Here is a 23,612-nt window from a genome sequence, read left to right on the forward strand (position 1 = left end):
CCGCCTATGGCTAAGTTTTTATGCCAAGTGCTACATGGCTAAGTTTTTATGCCAAGTGCTAAGTTTTTATGTCAAGTATGGAACTTATATGTATGCATTCTTACCGCCAAGTTTGTGCAAAGTTAGCGTAGTCAAAGTCTAGCGTGACCCGCGTGACTGGAGCAAGCAAAGGAGCATGTGATGCATGTTACTTGCGTAACCCTCGCCAGTTACTTGCACGATATCCGAGCACACCACTTGGTGCATGTACGTCGCTTGAGCATAAACTTTGCCCGCAAGTAGCTTGCGCTTCAAGTTGCGCGGGTTAAATGCACCATTTCCGTGACACCTTTAGTCCCAGAGATTTAAATTTGCCAGCAATAGTTATAGAACGATAAGGAGGTTTTAAATTTAAAATTGAAGCCCGTTGTTTCAAGGGGTTAAGGCAGTAAAAGTTTGTCAGCTGGAACAGCGGCGAAGAGTTTCTTGGACTCGTTGACGCATGCGCGAATGATGTGGTCAAAGCTGACGGTAGCGAAGTCGCGGATGACAGCCTCCCAGTGCTCGTTGATTACGCGGTGGATCGTGTCTCCTGCGGAACGACAATTGTTATAGAAAAGAAATGGTATTGGAGAAAGCGAACTAGGATAACTCCACAAAAATGAAATGTTAGAATGACAAAAGTTGTGTGACCACAAACGTTTTCACCTCAGCAGCTCGAACAAGCCTACTTTCGTCACTCCCTGGAGTGAGGAAAGTGCGACTTTCCTCACTCCAGGGAGTGAAACAATGTAGCTTTTTAATTTAGTGAAGGCCATCTTTCGCTTTCTCGGGACTCCTCTTGTTGCACAAATAACTATTTCTCACTATTTATGCCTTTTACGTAAAATGCTAGATAATCAGAGATGATAAAGGAACGATGGACAAAGAGCAAGGTTAAAATGCTATTAAGGCATGGAAATGTTAGGATGAAGATCGATGTCATGTAGTTTTTAAGCAAGTTTTTAGACTAGAGTTCATTGATGGCATTGATGCACTTCCCAATTATGCTTATTTATCATTGTTGACACATATCTATGCTAGAATAAGCAGAGTTAGACAAACAGCTTTCAAAAAGAAAATTGACAATAAGAAACCTATGTTAGAAGCGCAATCTAGTATCCTTGAATTCCCAGTGATTCTTCAATGATGCAAGGACTGATGGCTAAAAAGCGACGTAATGGAAGTTTAGAGACGCTGAATGTTAGGACAAAGTCGCTTCCCAAGATTGACGATTCACCCAACCGTTCACGCCTTCAGTAACTCCGCGGCAGGAATAGCAGCGATGAATTTCTTGACTTCGTCGATGCATTTTTTGGTGACAACGTGATGCGGCGCGATTGATAGACACTTAAGGATTCTCAGGAATAGACACCATGATTGTTCCACATAGAATGTTTTAGAATAAAGCGTTTTATCATTCCACAGTTTGCAGACAGATTCTTCAATGATGAGAAGGATGATGGCTAAATAGCGACTTAAAGGCTTAGAGCGCTAAGGTTAATGTTAGAAATGTTAGGACAAGAAGCTTTTCCCAGTATTGCCAATTGATTGCCAACCGTTCACGCTTTCAGCAGCTCCGCAGCAGGAATAGCAGCGAAGAGTTTCTTGACTTCATCGATACATTTCCTGATGATCTCAGTGATGGCGGGCGGCGCGATTTCCTGCATTATTAGGCTCCAGTTCTCATTCGTGAACCTGTTTGTCGTGTCCGCTGCAAGTAGAGTATTAGGTGTGTTTATGTCTTGTAAGAGTTTATAATGTGGGTTTATTATTCGTGAAAATTTTTGATAGAAACTCGTAAAGGAAAACACCGTGAGATTCGTATAGGTATATGCTTCATCTGCGAAGAAATTCAATGAAGTGTATAATGTACCTATGTCTCTAATCTGGGTTGGGCTAGATCTCTTAGATGAAGCCTATAATGTTCCGCGGTGCCTTAAGTTATTTATATTTCTTCGGCATGTTGTGCCTGCAACGCCTGCAAATAGGCCTAAGTGTAATAAAAACGGTTTTTGACGCTCCTGACATGCGCAGGCAAAAGTGTATGTTGTTTTTACAACGTGTTCTTTGTTTAGCATTTTTAGATTAGCTGGGTTGACTTGACTGACTTTGGGTTCCAATCTCGCGAAAAAAGGTTAAAGGTAATACTACTTGTACCCTTCTTGTTCAGTCACCTGCAATAATTTGTTACTCTCCGAAGGCCGCAAAAATATGTGACACGCTCTTATGGCTCTACAAATAAGGCCGTGTCAAAAAAATTTGCGGCCTTCGCTGTGTAACATTATTGTTGGTGACTGTGCCATAGGGTTCACTTTCGAGTCAAATATTTAGGATATGATAGTGCTTTGCAATAGATGTCGCTATGAGAAAAAAATTGAGGTTGTTGACTTGATGTAGATCGATGACGTAGAAGAGATATATCACTTAGTCTGAATTAGAAAATCTGGCTGGAATTGGCGGAGAATGGAGTCTTACCTAGCTGTTTGTTGCCCCCGAAGAGATTAGTGAACTTGAACTGGGCACGGTCCATCTTGTACGTGTCCTTGTATCCGGTGACCACCCAGTGGCCCTGCTTGGTCTCGTAATCGTATTTGATCACGATGTTTAGGTTCGCTGGAAAAATAACATACATTTTTGAGTACTCCACTATACGTATATCGACCTCAAAATCATAGCTGAAGATCACAACCACTCTGCTTGAATATTTTAGCCACCTTGTTAGGAAAGAAAGTGATAATAAAGAGATCATATTCGGCAAAGACGAAAGTGGTTGACCGAAATACAGGAGTTAATGTGGTGTAAACAAAGGCCCATCTTTTGATACTAATACAGATAGAAAAAGGGTCAGGGACGGATTAATAAAGAAAAGGTTGTCCCCCAATTTTTTTGAAAAGATCTGATAGATAGCTACGATTAAAAAGATTACGCAAAATATTTTTGCGATAGACATCAAGTAAATCAAGTTCTTTCAAGTGAAGTGTCGCAAACAATGTTGACATTCGTTGGCGCAGATTAACTTCCATTAGAAAGCATTGCATAACAAAATACATTGGAATCTAACGTTAACCCTGAGCAAAGATGAGACAAAGCATCACACACCGGTGCATCAGACAAGGACACATTTTTTGGTGTAGTTTAAACTGGTCGCTGACCTTACCGGCCGGCGATTGGCCAACCGGGTGGCTTTGACCTGCCGTAAATAAAGAAAGGCACGTGTGATGGACGATTTCTTGACACGCGACTTAAGTTTGGAAAGGCATTGATAAGGTGTGTGACAAATAAATAAAGACGTAGCGCAATACCGCGCTAGATGGAAATTGAGGACAGAAGGCCGACCCCAAGTAAATGGGAACAGGTCCAGCAGAAAGAAGAGAAGGTGTGAGTGGCACAATCTACGGCGAAAGCAGTCCCGGGGCTATTACATGTATCCTTTCACCGGACGTTTTGCTATCTTACTGCTAAAAGGGACAGGGAAACTATATCTATACCTTTCTCTATGCCTCATAACAGAAAAGGGATGGATTTAATAACGCATATAAGTTTTTGGCTCTCCTGTTCGCCAAATACGCTCACATAACATTGACAATGAGGTAATATTTTGGGGTACCTGTACGTATTGTACCCTCTGTTCTCTGGTAAGTGTAATGTATGTAAGGCCAGGATTAGACTTGTAAGTTATACTTACGTAAGTAGGGACAAAGCTATTTGCTAGAATGAGAAAACGATATTCATATTTCATTCTGTAGTATAGCTGTGTCCCTACTTACGTAAGTAAAACTTACAAGTGTAATCCTGGCCTAATGGTAAGTGTTATCCCTCCTACCCGTCCTACCCTTCTGGTACCTATATAAGTTGGTTTGTAATACACACGTTACTTACTAATTTTGATCTTGGCCTGTCCGTTGCCCTTGATTGGCAGGATGAGCACCTGTCCATTCATGTCGTAGTGCGCCTTCAACGTCACATTGGCGGTGAAGTCGAACACGGCTTTGCCCGCGTCGGGGTGCATTCTGGATAAACAGATAGATATTTAAATAGACAAATTTCGACCGGTATCGTCGTAATCCGGGTGGCCTTTCTTTATGGCGTTTGCCGCGAATTCAGAAGGCGTTCGATTCCAGCCCTGGGCCTTCAAGGCCAATAAAAAATCTTTCGTAAAATAATAGCCGTGTGGTTCGGGAACCATTCGGTACTAAAGGTACTGCTACCAAATTGCAGGGTTCAGTTCCTAAGCTGGACCCGGAAAGTTTTAAAGGGGTTGTTAATTATCCTTTTTCGGGACTCTTTCTGCCGAGAGGGCCAGATGTTATTTCCCTGTCAATCTTGTAGGTACAAAGATAGCAGACAGTGTTCGGCGATGTCCGATGTGTAATAACCCCCTTTTAAGAAAATCAGAGAAACTTACTTGAACGAATTAACTCTAAACCCGCTCAGTCCAGTCACAACCGTCTCCGTAAACGTGATCTTCAAGCTGGGGTTGTTCACCAGCACCGTCCCCAGCTGCACCGGGTCCAGCGTCGCGATGCCCAGCGCTGGGATGCCCTGGGCGAACATTGGGCCGGCCAGGGCGATGGACTTCTCGAGGCAGCTGTTCAGGTTCGGGTCTGATGCTGAGCAGGGGTGGATGAAGGACGCTGTAACAAGACGTATGAGGAGCGTTAGCTTCATCTTACAGTGCGTTCATCTAACTTGTAATGTTTGTATTATAGTCAAAATTGGTTGAAGTAAAATTTGGAATAGGTATTACATATTCTTGTCCATTCATAGAAGTAACTTGGTTAAGAGCGATTGGACCGGTGTTCGAAACGTCGAAAATTCGAGTCTTGCCGGAGGCGGTAAATTCTTAAATTTTACCTTTAGTATAAAAACCTAAGTAGACATTGATTTATATCTACAATTATCGTCTAGACTTCTAAAGTACCTATGACTAACATGTCATTGAAATTCGCAGCGCGCACATCCTTATATCGCGCCTGGAAACAATTGTCACTCCATAATGGGCTGTTAATGTTCAAGCTTTGCATAGGCTAATTAGCCGGACTGAATGTAATTAAACATGTAGTGTGTAATGAATAGGTAAAACATTAAGCTAAGGACCATCTTGTTTGTGTGAATGTTCGAATCTCAGTTCGAATAGACGTTCCATATTTGAAATGTGACGTAAGGCGTGTAGACTAATTATTTACTTAGCTAACTTTGATTAAGAGTCCGACGTTACGCTCGCATTTTAAAACGATTTGCTTAAATTACATTAAACTATGGATGGTATAGAAAGGATGCCAATCTCTTATGGCAGAATTGTTGCAAAAGTGACCGCTTTCAGCTTTAAACAATAGTTCCTAATCTCTCCGGTGGCGCTAGTTAGGCTCTGGGACATGAGTATAACATGAACCATATACAGCAACAAATAACCCGACCAAATTACGTAGGTTGTTTTTGTTAGTATTTCGGTGTATGGTGGCGCCGCCTAATTACTGTTTTTTGATGGACACTTGTCATACATAGAGATTTGGCTCCTTTATATAGTCTCCATGCATTAAACGAACACTAAAATATCATAGGTAATAAATCTGTCTGGTGTTAGTTTTCGTGTATAGAAATTTTAATATAAAAAAGTCGTTAAAATGCACTTATTAAAAACTAACGACACAAGCTATGTATATATACTAAGAATCATATTTATGATGATATAGGATATAGGATATAATATTGTTTTTCTTTATGTTATTCTCGAACTCCCCATCGGCACACAAACCTCCATAAGGTTTTGCCTACGATGGGTCTTGTAATGATCTAAAACACTGTAATTTGCTTCCTTATTCAATAAATTAAAAAAAAAAATACAAGAAAATAGAGAGAGTAAACGTGTTTCATACAAAACTTCTTTCGCTCTATTTTATTCCTTCTTCACTATTATATATTTAACTTATTTCAGCATGTCATGCAATGTCAGCATGTAACTTCCAATGTATGGGAGCGGCATTCGGCATCGCGGTGGGTTCGTGTGGATCTTAATTAATGAAGATTAAACAAATACTTGTTGATGTCATTGTCTTGATGACTTTATCGCGGTGTTAAATTCTTAGGCAATAGGAGTAAACTTTGACAAGGACAGGCAAGGCTAGGTACAAGTAGGAATTTGGTGGATATTTTTCGACACACTGTTAAAGAAGGGACTATTTCTTTTAGGATGTCTCTTCCTCGCGGTATCCCGGCATTTTGCTACGGCTCATGGGAGCCTGGGGTCCGCTTGACAACTAATCCCAAGAATTGACGTAAGCACTAGCTTTTACGCCTCAGATACACTTGTAAGTTTTGCTTACGTAAGTAGGGGCAAAGCTATTTGTTAGAATGAGATAATTATATTTACATCTCATTCTGTAGTATAGCTACTTACGTAAGTAAAACTTACAAGTGTAATTTTAGTCCTTACGAAAGCGACTGCCATCTGACCTTCCCGACCAACCAACCCGGAGGGGAAACTAGGGCTTATTGGATTAGTCCGGTTTCCTCACGATGTTTTCCTTCACCGAAAAGCAACTGGTAAATATCAAATGATATTTTGTGTTGTACATAAGTTCCGAAAAACTCATTAGTAACGAGCCGGGGTTTGAACTCGCGACCTTTAGATTGAAAGTCGCACGCTCTTATTACCGCTAGGCCACCAGCGCTTATTTCTTTTAGGATGTACCTATTGGAATTTTACTTGCTACTCATCTTTGACTCTAGATAAGTTTGCACCGACTTCGTACTCTTGGCATTGGCAGAAACAATATAGATAAGTACCCACGGTAAAAGCACCCAACTAAAGTCTAGTACTACACTATGATCCCCAAGTTTAACACGTCGGTATTTTTTCTTCTTTTTTTTAATTGATAAAAGTGAATATCAAATATGTCAATGTCAAATATGTAAAAGTGAAAATTAATTTTTAGTTTGAGTTCTATTCTTCTTATAGAACTACTAGCTTTTGCCCGCGACTTCGTCTGCGTGGAATTAGTAATTTGGGTACCTTAATTCTTATACAAATCTGCTTTTTAATCCATCCTGTTTTACCCCCAAATTGGTCCAGACTATACATTTCCGTCCCATTTTTTACACCCTTAAGGGATGATTTCGGGGATAAAAGTTATTCTATATCCTTTCCCACAGCTCAAACTATCCCCATACCAAGTTTCATCTAAATCGGTTCAGCGGTTATTGATTCCCCATGCAAATTTCCACCTCCCTTTTCACCCCCTTGAGGGGTGAGTTCTGGGATAAAAAGTATCCTATGTGTTGGGAATTTGGACGCCTGATGTTTGCGTGCAGGCAAATAGTCGCCCGCACCTGATTGCTGACGTTTACTTGTTGGCCTACCCCTGTCGTTACATACGTCATACACTCAAGCTAACCTCTGTAAACTTTATTTGTTTTAATATACTTAAAAGTAATATCGAAGCCTTGTTTTTATTCCTACAGGTTATGGGCCGTCCCATTCCTGCCGTTAAATGTTAGTTTCGCGTTCCGATTAGTAAAAAGTTGTAAAAAAGTGAAAATAGAAATATCGCGTGCATAACCTCAAATTAGTTACCGCGCTCGCGACCGATTTCTACTTTTCAGATATTTCAGGGTGAATTTGTACAAAAAACATGTCGAACAGTAATTCATTGATGTCGATTGAGAAGCTTACTGGCAGAGATAATTGGGCTAGTTGGAGTTTTGCTGTAAAAGCTTACTTGCAGCATGAAGACTTGTACCAGTACATAGAAACTACACCGGAGCCCACCGATACCAAGTCAGTCAAGCAAGATGTCAAGGCAAAGTCAAAATTAATATTACTGGTAGACCCGATACTTTATATACATATTCAAGATGCTAAAAACGCAAAACAGGTTTGGGAAAATTTAGCCAAGGCATTTGAGGACAGTGGATTAACTCGGAAGGTGGGTTTGTTAAAGGAACTTATTAATACCAATTTAGAGAATAGTTCCTCCGTAGAAGACTATGTAAACAAAATAATGACAGCGGCACACAAATTAAGAAACATAAAATTTGAAGTTGACGAAGAATGGCTAGGCACCTTGATGCTGGCAGGTCTGCCCGATAAGTATCAGCCTATGATTATGGGTTTAGAAAGTTCAGGTATGAAGATTAGTGCTGACTTAGTGAAAAATAAGTTATTACAGGAAGTTAAAACGTCAGACACTACCGCACTTTATACAAACATTAAAAGTCAACCTAGAAATGACCCACAGAAGTTTAGAAAGGGGCCAAGATGTTTTTCTTGCAATCGTTATGGACATCTCAGCAGAAATTGTCGGAATAAAAAGCCAAATGGAGAGAAGAGCACCGGGTATGTAGCAGCATTTTCAGCTTTTTCAGCCGCCATGACCGATGACTCTGAACACTGGTATGTAGACAGTGGAGCTTCGATTCACCTTACAATGCGCAAGGAGTGGCTCACAAATATAACTCCTCCATCTGTAACAAGTATTAAAATAGCCGACCATCACAGATTAAAAGTTGAATGCAGCGGTATTGTATATATCCAAGTAAAGGTGAATGGCACTATTGAGACTATAAAGGTGAAAAATGTTCATTATGCTCCTGAGCTGAAAACAAACTTGCTCTCTGTCAGTGAAATTGTTGAAAACGATTGCACAATAGATTTTAATAAACAAGGCTGTGAGATTTATAACCAGAGTAAGCAATTAGTTGCAAAGGCAAAGTTAGTAAATAAAACATATCAGTTAATTACATGTGAAAATAAGGAATTGCGAGTAATGATGGCAAAGACAATAACTGATGATGATCCTTATTTGTGGCATCAAAGAATGTGCCATTTGAATTTTTCAAGCGTTAATAAAATACCGGACTGTACTGAAGGCGTAAAGTTGACACCGAGTAACAGCGATACAACTTGCATAACATGTCTTGAAGGCAAACAGACACGGCGACCGTTTCCTAATGAGGGCTCCCGGGCAACCAGTTTGCTAGAGCTTGTGCATAGTGATGTCTGCGGGCCGATGAAGCATGTTTCTTTGGGAGGAGCAAGGTACTATGTCACTTTTATTGATGATTTTTCTCGGAGAGTACATGTATATTTTATTAAAAATAAAAGCGAAGTATTTGAAAAGTTTGTGGAATTTAAGAATAGAGCAGAAAATGAATTGAACACAAAAATAAAAATCTTAAGAAGCGACTGCGGGACCGAATACAAAAACAAAATTTTTGAAACTTTTTTGAAGAAACATGGTATTTTGCACCAAACTTCTAATCCATATACACCTGAAAATAATGGTCTCAGTGAAAGGATGAACAGGACTCTGACAGAACGCGCAAAATGTATAATTTTAAATGCAAAATTGCAGGATACGTACTGGGCTGAAGCGGTTGGCACCTCAGCATATATTGTGAACCGCTCACCGTCCCGTGTTCTATCTTATAAGACCCCGCATGAAATATGGACTGGAAAGAAACCCAATTTAAGTCATTTGAGGATTTTTGGATGTCAAGCGATGGTGCATATACCCAAAGAAAAAAGAACAAAGCTTGAACCAAAGTCACGTAAGTTAATTTTTGTTGGATATAGCGACTGTACAAAGGGTTACCGCTTCATTGACCCTGTAAGCAAAAAAGTAATAATTAGTAGAGATGTTGTATTCCTGGAGGCTTCTGTTGAGAGAAACAAAGTTGATGATCTACCTGAAAAAAAGGAAGATGTTAGTAAAAAGGAAACTGTAACTAAGAAAAATGAAGACTGTAATAAAGAGAGAGAAAATAAGACTATAAACTTACCATTATTTGACGATGGGCTGGAATCTGCAAGCGGAAACACTGAAGATGAGGCAAGAGAAGTACAGGATGATTCGCAAAGATTTTCTATTTCAGATGAATCCGATCAGTTTGAAGATGGTCATGATGAAACATTCTTGCCTGATGAAACACTTCATACTTCACCACAACCTAGGATAAACTTAAGACCGATTCCACATCGACTGGAGAGGAGAGGAGATAATAAAACTGACCATGTACCTACCTCTCTCATATGTATGAGTGGAGAGTCTCCGATGAGTTTTTTAAATAGTGATCCGTTGAGCTTAGAAGAAGCTCTTCACAGTGACAAAGTTAATGAGTGGAAGAAAGCTATGAACGAAGAATACCAGTCTTTGTTACAAAATAATACATGGACACTTGTAAACTTACCAGAAGGAAAATCAGCGATTCCCAGCAAATGGGTATATAAGACAAAGTTAGATGCCAATGGAATGGTATCACGCTACAAAGCGAGGCTTGTAATCAAAGGCTACAAACAAGTTAAGGGCATTGATTACCATGAAGTTTATGCTCCAGTGGTCCGATATGGTTCAATAAGATATTTAATGGGTTTAGCTGCAAAATATGGACTTGCAATACATCAGATGGATGCAGTCACAGCTTTTTTACAGGGAGAAATAGAAGAAGAGATTTATATGTCTTTACCTCCTGGCTATCAAGACCAAAATAAAGTTTGTAGATTGAACAAATCCATATACGGATTAAAACAAGCTAGTAGGCAATGGAATAAAAAATTGAATACTGCCTTAATAGACATTGGAATGACTCGCTCAAATATAGATCCATGTGTTTACTACCGTATCATAAATAAAAATGATATGCTTTTTATAGCAGTGTATGTAGATGACCTGCTATGTTTCTTTAATAATGAGAAGACTTCACATATGGTGAAAGAAAAACTAAAAGAAAAGTTTTGCATGAAGGACTTAGGAATTGCAAAACAATGTATAGGATTTAAAATATCTCAAGATGTTGAAAATGAAATTTCTATAGATCAGTCTCTCTATATAAAAATGATACTCACTCGCTTCGGGATGAATAACTGTAAGCCGGTATGGACACCAACGGATGCAAATGTCAAGTTAAAGAAAGCTGAGACTCAAGAGGAAATATTGACAGATGTTCCATACCAAGAGATTATTGGCTGTTTGTTATATCTATCACAAGGAACTCGACCAGACATAACCTATATAGTGAATTCACTGAGTCGATACAACAGTCAACCTACCACAGAACATTGGATGGCGCTAAAACGTGTCATGAGGTACCTCAAAGGTACAATTAATATGAAACTTACCTACAAGAGGAATATGAGTGAGATGATTTCCGGATACTGTGATTCAGATTGGGCAAACGATGTTGAAGATCGTAGATCTTGCACCGGTTATATTTTTTTATTTCAGGGTGGTCCAATCAGCTGGAATTCAAAGAAGCAACAAACTATAGCATTGTCCACGACCGAGGCTGAATATATGTCTTTGGCTTCAGCAATCCAAGAAGCTCTTTGGTTAAAACAGCTAGAAGAAGAATTTCAGCCTGAACATAAAGGTATACCTATTACCCTTTATTGTGATAATCAGAGTGCGATTAGTCTTTCAGGAAATGCTGTCTATCACGCTCGCAGTAAACATATTGATGTCCGTTACCACTTCGTACGTGAGAAGATAGCTAGCAGACAAGTGGCCGTTAAATATAAAAGTACTGGAGACATGGTTGCCGATATTCTAACAAAGGGTCTCCAACGAGCGAAGCATGAATATTTTTCTGCGGCCCTGGGCTTGGCTCCAAAGCGTCTGCGTCCAGGAGAGGATGTTGGGAATTTGGACGCCTGATGTTTGCGTGCAGGCAAATAGTCGCCCGCACCTGATTGCTGACGTTTACTTGTTGGCCTACCCCTGTCGTTACATACGTCATACACTCAAGCTAACCTCTGTAAACTTTATTTGTTTTAATATACTTAAAAGTAATATCGAAGCCTTGTTTTTATTCCTACACTATGTCCTTCCCCGGGACTCAAACTGTCTGTATACAAAATTTCAACTAAATCGGGTTAGCGGTTTAAGCGTGAAGAGGTAACACACAGACAGACAGACTTTCGCATTTATAATATTAATATAGTATGGATGACATTCAAATAAATTAAAGATCAGCGTTAATTGTGTTAAGTACAACTACGAGTAGTGCTTGTTTTAACGGCTCAGTTTTCCACGATACCATTGTTTGTTTGTTTGTCAGTTTTCCTCAAGACCTCGCCACGAACCGGCCAAGGCTCGGCGTCCATCTGTCATTTTAATCACTGCGCACACGCTGGCTGCATAGCAATACGGTTCATACAATTATGTATGGCCCTAGTGTATTCATGACCCTTTGCATGGCAGAAAATTACCACTTACCACCACTTAACCAAGTTACTATCGCTTATACAAAAAAAACAGGCCAAGTGCGAGTCGGAGTTGCGCAAGAAGGGTTCTGTACCGTACCATTACGCAAAAAACGGCAAACTGTCTAGCTATCACGGTTCATGAGACACAGCCTGGTGACAGACGGACAGACGGACAGACAGACAGACAGACAGACAGACAGCGAAGTCTTATAATAGGGTCCCGTTTTTACCCTTTGGGTACGGAACCCTAAAAAATAGACTTATGGAGAAACTAATGGATCTATGAGCTGTAGACCTCGCGCGTAAAGGTTAAATGTTCAAACTAAAAAAAAATATAGCTCCACTATTAAAAAAAAAAAAACTGAAACAACAAGAAAAAACCTATTTAAATCATTAATTATTGAACTTGCTCACAAAATTTCGCGCGAATCGGTTGAGAATTGCAACCTGCCGCCCAAGCCAAGGTGACAATCGCTATCGCTTCGCCATCAAATCGCTTTGTGTCTCTATCACTCTTCTATATTAGTGTGACAGTGACAGTTGCGTTTCGTTCGCTACGTAGCGTTAGCGATTGGCATGTTGTCTACGGGGCCTGTAGAGGAGAACATCCGGACATACGAAAACATTTTTGCCCAAACTGAAACGAAACCTTCGCTAACGCTCGGTCAACTAAAAAAAATATCACGGTTGAGTAAGTGGGGCTCCCATATAACAAACGTGATTTTTTTGCCGTTTTTTGCGTAATGGTACGGAACCCTTCGTGCGCAAGTCCGATTTGCACTTGGCCGGTTTTTCGAGATTGGGGTTGGTTTGTTGGTTGTTGTTTGTTGTTGGTTGGTTGGTTGGTTTCCTAAAGCGGTGCGTCATATAGCGGGGCCGTCTCCATACAAAATAATATCTACGGGTAAATATAGATGAGAAGGCACCGCTATCCTAGAAAAACAGAGCTTAAAAGATGCTGTATATGACCATATTATTATGTTTACCTCGAAAAATTTGCCTAGAAAGTCGCCCTTGCAATAAAACCATTATTGATATAATCTTTCATCATCATAACTCTTAAGAGCCTGGCTCTTGTCGGTGGAGTAACCGCCACTCCGTTCTTCCTTCTGCCGCTGTTTTGAGCTCCTGATACGTCACTACGTTGATTTTCTCTTTGGCTTGGTCCAAAAACGCACGTCTCGGTCTTCCTCTGCCTCTGCTTTTTTCTATTCTTCCTTCTATTATAGACTTTATGTAAGTATCGTGACGTATCAGGTGCCCCAACATGTTTCCCCTTCTGTTTTCAATCATTCTCAGCAGAGATCGCTTAATATCTTTGCAGAATAAAAAACAACTTTTAGTGGCCGTCAAAAATTTTCCTGCTATCAACTGCTAACTACAGTGGAATCTGTTTATATTGACTCCGCTTATATTGACCAACCGCTTACTATGACGTAATTACTGTACGAAATTTGGTTTTCATGTAAAAAACTCTGTAACAAAGTCGGATAAGACGATGTCGCTTATAGTGACAAATCGCTTACTATGACCTATTCATGAAGTTATGACTGGTTATAATGCCACACATTCGCTGGTTTTCGTAGCCGTCCCCACGTCTTTCCTTGCAAAGATGATTGGTGCGTGTGGCGTGTAAGTTATTTTAGTTTTTATTCTCAGTGACAAGTTGATAATTGGTACAAAATTAATAAAACTCCTCTCTCACAAAGGAATTTGAGATTAATTTGGAAGACTTAATATAAATAAGATGCTGATCAACTTCGTTTTATATGACATCCGCTTAGTATGACGTATTTGTTACTTCCCTTCGATGTTAATTTATGCAGATTCTACTGAGGTCCAATAGGGAGGACAATAATTGAGGTCCTTAGCGACTTTCATATTGATTGTCTGTATTGAAATTAAATTATTTGACTATACTAACAGCAACAATCTTAACTCGATGAGTAAGTCTGATTGCTAGACTTGTTATGCTCCATAACGGGGGGCTTCAGAGAGAGCATGTGTTGAAATTCCTCCAGTTTATTTTGTATAGAACAGTGCATCAGAAGGTATGCTTCCATTACAACATAAGTTAAATTGAACTAGGCTGGCATTGACCCCATGTTGGTTATCCTTGTGAGTTGCATAACGCCTTAATGTTGACTGAGGTAAACTACTTCAAAGTGTTTGGCATTTTGTAAGTCACGTAGCTATTAGGTGCTATTAGTTAGTTAGCGGTAATTTTGTACTTACATAAATATACGTAATAAAAAGCCAACTTATAGTTATTTATGCATGGTGCTCAATAACTGTACCTACCTAAAAAAATATATAAATATCAAGAATTGGCCAGTCGCTCTGGTCAGGGTATGTGGATGATTCTGACATTACAAATATTATAAATGCGAATGCAACTCTGTCTGTCTGTTACCTCTTCACGCTTAAACTGCTGAACCGATACGATGATTTTTGTTATGAAGATAGTTTGGCTCCTGGAGAAGGATACAGGATTTTTAACAAGGAAAATTATCATTTCCAAGCAGCAGACGAAGCCGCGGACAGGAGCTAATAATACAATAAAAATAAAGTACCTAAAGGCCTCCAGTCATCAGTGCCCGAGGTCGCAGTGTGCATTCGCGGGTCCCACCAACGAATCAATAACAACAACGATATTAATTGGCATCCATTTCAATCCCAATTTATTGAAAACATAATAAACTGTATTTAAAATACACCATAAATAAAGCACCAGACAGAACATTAATCGATAAACGTAGACAGCAGTTATTTTTAGTTTTAGACACAAATTTCTACTTCATAAATCGTACAATTCTTATAGAATAAACAGTAAGTAAGTTGACCGTTACGTCATTTGCTAGTGTTGCATTTTTTTTTTCAAAAAATATACTTATGTCTAGGTATACAAAAGTTTCGCCAAACTGTAGACACTTTGCTGGCGAATAGTGCGTTCTCAATTAGCTCCATGCATGAATTTATTTTTATTTTTGGATTCATAATTTATATCGTTGGAACACCGGAAATGATAAAAATACTTTTGTAAACCTTAACATTATTTTATTAAAAAATATTTAAAATGTTGAAAATTTTTGAGCGGTTGAAACGCTCATAATTTTTGGCGCGAATTCGACTGAGCGTGATGACGTCACACGTTGGGCTGCCCAACTGACGTTTGCTAATGACACTAATCTGTCGAACGCGTGACGTCGCGTTTCGAGCGTTTCGCTCACTAGCTTTTCGCGGGCAAATTTTTGTACTTTTTATTTATAATTTTAAGTAATTAAATGGTAATTTAAAAACGGATATGCATTTGTAACATGATATAACGGTAACAAATATCCGAATAAAACATATTTCGTTCAAATATAAACTTCATGCATGAGGCTAATTATATTATAAGTAAGTACTTTTTATGCGTTATATCTACTGAGTACAGAACAAACTGTATATGTATACTATACTTAGGTTATATAAATTACATAGTGGCAAATTGTTTTGACACTTGGAAAAAAGGAACTGATTTGACTAGTACCTAGTCAAATACCCTATTACCATGGAGACTGTATAAAGGAGCCAAATCTCTATGTATGAAAAGTGTCCTTTAAAAAACAGTAATTAGGCGGCGCCACCATACACCGAAATACTACCAAAAACAACCTACGTAATTTGGTCGGGTTATTTGTTGCCTTATATGGTTCATGTTATACTCATGTCCCAGAGCCTAACTAGCGCCACCGGAGAGATTAGGAACTATTATTTAAAGCTTAACGCGGTCACTTTTACAACAATTCTGCCATAAGAGATTGCGATCCTTTCTATACCATCCATACCTATTACAGTCTACGGCAGTTCATGACAGTTTCAACTTCAAAAACAATTGTGCATAACTCTTTTCAAATTTTTCCTTTAATATAAAACTTTTTAGTACCGCTCGCAGACGTTTCTGCTTGATAAAAAATGGTTTTATAATACCTTTCGCCTTCATTGCTTCCATGAGTTTTCTAGACTATTCGGCCTAGAAAACGCGATCGAGTGGCGGGTTGCCTTTACGCCTTGTTGGTTTATTTAGTAACTCATGTTAATATCCTTGTGAAATTATTGCTACAGCTGTAATGCCTCTGTCAGACTGTCTATAATATGGAATAAATAATCGTATTTCGTACAGAACGGATACGCTCCACTCCACCCCTAGCTTGAATGGAATTTTCACCCCGCGGTGGAAAATTGTCTACAGATTGACAGAATCTCAGATTAGCAACGCGAAAACGCGATGACAGAAACTAACTAGGAACTATAAAATAAAAAACCCGGCCAAGTGCCTGTCGGACACGCGCACGAAGGGTTCCGTACCATTGCGGAAATAAACAGCATAAAAATCACGTTTGTTGTATGCGAGCCAAATTTAAGTATTTATATTATTCTGTTTTTTACTATTTGTTGTTATAGCGGCGGCAACAGAAATATATCATCTGTGAAAATTTCAACTGTCTAGCTATCACGGTTCATGAGATACAGCCTGGTGACAGACAGACAGACGGGCAGACGGACGGACAGACGGACAGACGGACAGCGGAGTCTTAGTAATAGCACGTAATAGGGTCCCGTTTTTACCCTTTGGGTACGGAACTCTAAAAACACTCCTACGATGGGCCATCGTGTAGACTTTACACGATGGCCCAGCGTAGGTTAGTCCAAGGGACGCAGCTATGCGGTGGAACGAGATAGCAATATCAGTCACTTGCTCCCTCTAACGCATAAATGCGTCGCTTGCATAGACATAGTATATACAAGTATAACTACTTATATATAAGACGCGCCACCGAGCAACCGGAGGTAAAAGAAAGAATATTCATATAAAATTTGGGCAGCATAGGATTTTTTTTCTTTCACTCTTATAAATTTCGGTATTTCGCCATCGCCTCCTACCTATGATGCCACCCGGTCGGTGATAAGGACAAAGGATGGCACTATTTTCTCTTTCCTCTTATAGGAATCGCAATAAGACTATCTTTCTCTTTCAAAGAGTGTCAGGCCCTTGGTCGCTTGGACTGGCCTACGCTGGGGCATCGTGTAGAGGAGCCATTTAATTCTATTCATCTCACGGTGAATCTCAGGGTGCCGGCCGGCACGCGCCGGTCAAGGTCGTGACGTCATCGCGCATGCGTTTGATGCCATAACAATAACAACGCAGGCGCAACACAACACAAATGCAATCATACATCGACAAACCCCAAAAAAAAAGTAAAAACGTATCGGGATGACATGCTACGAAAAGTCACGTGAATATTTCCATTTTCCATTGAGGTTTTCTTTAAACGGTTTAAACGATTGTGAAGAAGAGAGGAAATGGCCTCCCCCATTCCCATTTGACCGAACGAGATGCTTTTATGGAACTTTCAGTAGGAGTAGAAGAGAAAGCACTATTATTGTTTGTCCTTGTCATAGTCTCAGGTTTCCATTCTGCTTACTTCTAAAAAGTCCTAGTCTATGGAAGGTAGAGGTAAGGAAATGAATCTTCATGTATCAAAAAGTGACCGTAAAAAACAGTAAATAGGCGGCGCCACCATACACTAAAGTACCTAGACCACACACCTAGTATTTATATAGATGTGCACCCGTGCGACCGTGAGGGACAGAACATACGCAATGCGACAAAATTAAAAACACGTTTTAACATTCCTGACAACATACCAGAAACAACCTACGTAATTTGGTCGGGTTATTTGCTGCCCCTCCCCCATTTTATCTCTATATTATTATACCTCTATGGTGCATGTCATATAGTCTCCTATATAATACAATACTCTTTGGTCTCAGAGCCTACCTAGCGCCACTGGAGAGATTAGGAACTATTATTTAAAGCTGAAAGCGGTCACTTTTGCAACAATTCGGCCATAAGAGATTGCGATCCTTTCTATACCATCCATATCCTAGTCAACTCCTAATCAACTACTTTTGTGTATGTTCTGTCCCTATCACGGTCGCACGGGCGCAAATCTATATAAAATACTAGGTGTATATGGTCTAGGTACTTCGGTGTATAGAGGCGCCGCCTATTTACTGTTTTTTGATGGACACTTTTCATTTACAGAGATTTTCCTCCTTTTACTTCTACACTCCATAGTGAAGACGGACAATTGTTTCAAGGTTCTGAGGTTAAACGCTCTGCCGATGGAGAACGGTGCGGTCAAGGAAAGCAGTTGTGCGGACATCAGTGCCGCTTCCAGATTAACCAATAAGCAAATTAAGCACTTGCTTAACACCTACAGATCTAGAATGACGCTCTGCGTCTTACGTAAGCGAACAACTAGAGAACGCGAAGCGAAGCGGCACGGCGCGGCGGGCCCACGGCGTTCGCGTTCGCAACGAGATCGCCCACGTAGGACGTAGGACACTTCTATAGGTATCAAAGGATTGATTTACCCCGCTTCGCGTTGGCGTGTTGTTTCGCCTACGTAGTACGCTGCTTTACACTTAAAGATAATTGAAGTTTTCTGAATGAATTCCAATTTTCGTCTCACTTTTTAGGGTTCCGTACCCAAAGGGTAAAAACGGGACCCTGTTACTAATACTCCGCTGTCTGTCTGTCCGTCTGTCACCAGGCTGTATCTCATGAAACGTGATAGCTAGATAGTTGAAATTTACACAGATGATGTATTTCCGTTTCCGCTATAACACCAAATACTAAAATAAAAATAAACTAAACATATTAGTGGGACTCCCATACAACAATCGTGATTTTTTTGCCGTTTTTTGCGTAAAGGTACGGAACCCTTCGTCCGCGAGTCCGACTCGCACTTGGCCGGTTTTTATACTTGACAGGCAATATTGTACAATATAGACCGGTTCGTACGTGTAACAATCGTGTAGTAACACTGGAAACGGAGGTGTCGTAAGCGACTCCGGCGCATCCAATACTTCCAGCAGTATAAAGGACGGACTATACTACATTTCCGATTTTTATTTCGATCTATAATTTATTTCGAGGACAGGAGAACTCAACTTTTTTCACTCATTGCCATAGTTAGGTAATGGGGTTGGCCAGTGGAAGTATTGTACAGATGGCGCCATAATAGGTTTTAGCTGTCAATCTTACGAATAGTGTCAAATTATTGCCTTGGTGCCCTTTAAACCAAATCCCACAGAACGAAACTAGAAACAGGGGAAACCTATGTTGGCGTCATCTATAAAAACCTTTGACAGTTGCCATTAACTTGGATCGCCATAGGCAGGGCGTTCATCTTCAAACACTGGAGCTTAAACGGTCGCGCACTGACCGCACTGTGCGATTTCAAAGGAGGTTCCTTCCGCTCTCGATGGTATTAATCTTCCTGTCGAGGCTCCCTCGAGGGCCTATAAAACAGAGGACCTAGGTACTGCGAAAAACGCACTATTTTTGCGAAAAACGAAATTTCGATTTCTGCTCTTGCATACTCGCCACCGTCTGTAGGCTACGGAAACCGATTACTATCAGTGGGAATGAATAGAGTTTAATTGATGCCCCTGGCCCCTGCATGTGTTTTAGTTTAATTTGGCTAAACAAAAATATCTATTATTTATTTTGTTGTGTTATTAAACTTCCACATACCTTTTAACTCAAAAATCCCGTCACCAGAAAAAAAACAAAAGTTTTTTTATCCTGTCGCCCTTTTAAAAAAATTAATAAAAAAACTTACGCAGCGTATCCGCCCTCACTCCCGCCAAACAACATACCGCTACCAAAAACGCGCGCATCTTGATTTTTGACACTGATTTTTTAAATCGCGGCAAAGACCGATCTCGTCGCATTCAGCCTTCCAACTGCAACGATTTAAGGTCGCGGAGTTTTTATATGTTGTGCAACCGAGTCGCGCGTAAATATTACCACAGTTTTATTTGATCTTTACTGGCATAGGATTTCTTTGGATGAAGGTGTCTAAATTAGTTGGTGTTTGTGGAGTTTGTTAGATGATACATAATTGTGTTGTGTTGTCCTGTAAGTTTAGCAGAGGTTTGTGGAAAAAATAGCACTTTATTTCTATTTTGCAAGCAATTATTGTTTTCTTTAATCTATTAATCAATCAATATAATATATAAATATTATTAATATTTATTTCAGACCAAATTATAGTCCATATTTGTTAGTAGTTACTTAATAAAAATCCAAGATGGTTTTTGTTATTTCCAAGTTTGAAAAGTTGGTTGTATTCATGTTGAATTAGTAGCAAAACTGTCATTTTATCACGCCAGGTGGCATATTTTAAAACACATTTACAATCGGGTCTATCGCGAATTTATTTTGTTACCTTTATTTACCCGATTGTAAATGTGATTTAATATGTGTTCAAAATGCGAAAGTTTTAAATATTATATTTTAAAGCAGTGCAGTACTATGCTTAACCATAGTTTGTATGATTGTATCAAATCACATCACATACATTTTTTCTACGATATTGTAAACATTCTCCTTTTTCTCAAAAATATTATGATACTACTTCCACACGCACGCTGTGCTATCAAACACGGTACACGGTGCACGGGGAGTTAGCGGAGCCTTGGACGGCTTCAATAGGGCGGCTAGGCGGCATATGGGGGTTTTTTTAGTGCGTACACCGTGGGCCTCATTAGCCTAGACGGGAGTCCCACATAACCACTCGGGTCACCCCCCGCACCCGGGTGGTATGCGTAATGCATTTTTCCCTCCTAACAAAAAAAGGGTCATATGGAAGGCACGTACTCGAACTGTCTTCTTGTCTTGTACATCCAGGTATACACCAAAATTAATATGATTCCGATCAAACACTCTAAATCCTCCAATCTAAAAGCAAAAACTGCACGTGAACATTGAAAAAAATACAGGATATAATATATTAAGTGATTAAGGTAAAATCAGGCGGTTCATTTTGTGTTTATTTTCGTGTTTCATACCTATTCATTATTCATCTTTCGCTCAAAGTGACACGTGTGAACGTGAACACAAAATTAACCCCGTGAAAAATTAATTCATTAGTAAAATAATCCAACAGTGTTGGATATTTTCATTCCGCATCTTTCACTCGCACCCCGAATGAACAAAAAATGAACAGTGTGAACACAGAGTGAATGTTCATTCTGATTTTGCATATTTTTCTTTATTCTGAATCCTGTGGGATATTGTATATGTAATTATGTAGGTAATCTGTAAAAATATCCCAGTTCAAAAACACTCGCCAGTAGCAAAGTATCGCAGTAAAATTTATTCGGCTAGGTAAGGTATACTGCGGCGGTAGCACGGTGCCATTTTTATCGCCTGTTACTGTTACCATGCCTGTCACGTTCTAACAAGTGTGTGCGAAAATGACGGGAATAGTAACCAAATGGAACCATGTTGCCACCGCTGATGTCTCTCATTAAAGTATTAACTAATAGTAGAAGTTCTTCAAAATTACTTATATTCATGTGAAAATGATTGCGATACAATTCAGGATCTTCAATAGCTAGTTTCCCTAATGTTTTCGAAGGTCGCACCCGCCACCGTCGACGTTTTCTTTGCTTTTTGCTTGTTAACATCTATTAAATGATCACAAATAAAAATTAATCCCAGACGCAACACACTTCATTCGACGCCATAGTGAAAGAAAATAAAAAGTGAATAATCTTAGTAGGAGTCGTGTGAATATGCAATGAATGAAAAATGATGAACATTCATCCGAGTGAACCGTCTGATCCCACCTCTGATTACCTTTGTATCAAATGACCCTTCTTTTAGCAATTAATGCATTCCTCTCTCGAAGCTTTTCTTGAAGTTCAGAACATTATCATTCATATTATTATCAACTAGTTAGCGACCCGCCCCGGCTTCGCACCGGTAGTTCAACTAATTTACACAAAACCTTTACAAATTATACATATAAACCTTCAGCTTGAATCACTCTATCTATTAAAAAAAAAACATCAAAATCCGTTGCGTAATTTTAAAGATCTAAGCATACATAGGGACGGACGGACAGACAGCGGAAAACGACTTTGTTTTATACTCTATACTTTGTAGTCATTTTGTTTGGTAATTTGGTTAGTCTTAGCGCCTACCCTTTTTGAAGAGCAATTTATTATTGTAAGTTAGTGAAGTAAATGTATTGGAAGGCATTGGCAGCTTAATAGTTAAAAATACACTTAAGAGTAACGAAAACGGATACCTTTTATAAGGTGTATTATAAAAAAGTTCTTTGATGCGTTGTCCTCTAGATGTAACTATTTAGATTATGTTAATGCATAAAATGATTAGTCGTTCAATAATATGAGAAAAAATATCCTGGTATAAATATACCAAGGATGACTCACGTTAGACCGGGCCGTGACCGGGCCGGAACTTCCGGAGCTTCGTTTTCTATGGAAAGCATCACGTGATCACTGATCACCTGTCATGTCATAGAAAAGTAAGCGCCGGAAGCTCCGGCCCGGTCACGTGAGTCATCCTTTAGTGAAGTGTTGAGTTAATATAAATTTCTGGCAATATTCCGGTAGAAAATATTGCCAAAAAATCTATACTAGTAAAAAATCTATATTAGTATAGTATATATTATACCACAATGATGGCAACAAAATTATATACAACTTTTGTAGTATGCGGCTACCGTAGCCTATGGACGCTTGCAACTCCTGTGATATTACATGCGCGATGCCGACCCTTAGGTACTTTTTTTAAGGACCTCATACTGTATTTCTTCGAGCTCGGCAAGGAACCCATTCCACAGCCGGATCCGTCATTATGCCTGGATTAGATCTTAAACCACACAGTGCGCGACCATTTTAGTTTCCAGGTTGAGAGAGTGAATTTCGATATAGCGACGACCAGTTAGTATAAATAGCGATATTATATACAGCGATATATATTTGTGTTGTTTTTAAATAGTTTCACTACTATTTATAAATTATAAACTGGAGGTCTTGGTCATTTTCATTCTGCAGCAAATAAAATCTCTTTATTTACATACAAGATACTACGAGAGTGGTACTACGTAAACGAAATTAATAACTAGCTTAAATCTAAAATAGGCCCTGGAGGCATTGTACCAAGGATTCTATCGGCATTTCCCCGCTGTATCGCAATGCTGATACGTTGTGCGAGGAAGCCGCCAGCTCTTCGGTCACCAGTTACGTCAACCAGACGCTTCGCGATTTCTGCAAATAACTTATGCGCGCTGGGACCCCATGGACCTAGAGTTTCAACTCCAAATGGAACGAAATGATACTCTCTACCGAGGCTCTTATATTTATTACGTTTTAAAATTTCGGCGCTTCTGCAGCATAGGTATAACATTTATTTCAGCTTATAATAGCGATGACGCCGATGACCAAAACAAATAAAACCCCTAGAAAAAGAAACAGGATCTTATTTGTACTTGTGTATCTTTCACTTGACGTATTCTCG

General features: G+C 39.5%; 2 protein-coding genes across 2 annotated transcripts in view; one reads left to right on the forward strand and one right to left on the reverse strand.

The window, feature by feature from the left end:
* The window catches only part of LOC134744674 (circadian clock-controlled protein daywake-like), a 113,924-nt gene that overhangs the window by 55,579 nt on the left and 34,733 nt on the right, over positions 1-23,612 (forward strand). The window lies entirely within an intron of this gene.
* LOC134745054 (protein takeout-like) lies at positions 396-20,056 on the reverse strand. The gene is made up of 6 exons (XM_063679031.1): positions 19,900-20,056; positions 4,427-4,655; positions 3,901-4,031; positions 2,497-2,634; positions 1,578-1,732; positions 396-571 (listed from the first exon to the last, which is right to left on the reverse strand). Exons 1-5 carry the CDS (start codon positions 20,009-20,011, stop codon positions 1,581-1,583), a joined length of 762 nt encoding a protein of 253 aa, XP_063535101.1. The 5' UTR covers positions 20,012-20,056; the 3' UTR covers positions 396-571; positions 1,578-1,580.

The sequence above is a fragment of the Cydia strobilella genome, chromosome 10 (genome assembly GCF_947568885.1).
Source record: "Cydia strobilella chromosome 10, ilCydStro3.1, whole genome shotgun sequence".
Taxonomy (NCBI): Eukaryota; Metazoa; Arthropoda; class Insecta; order Lepidoptera; family Tortricidae; genus Cydia; species Cydia strobilella.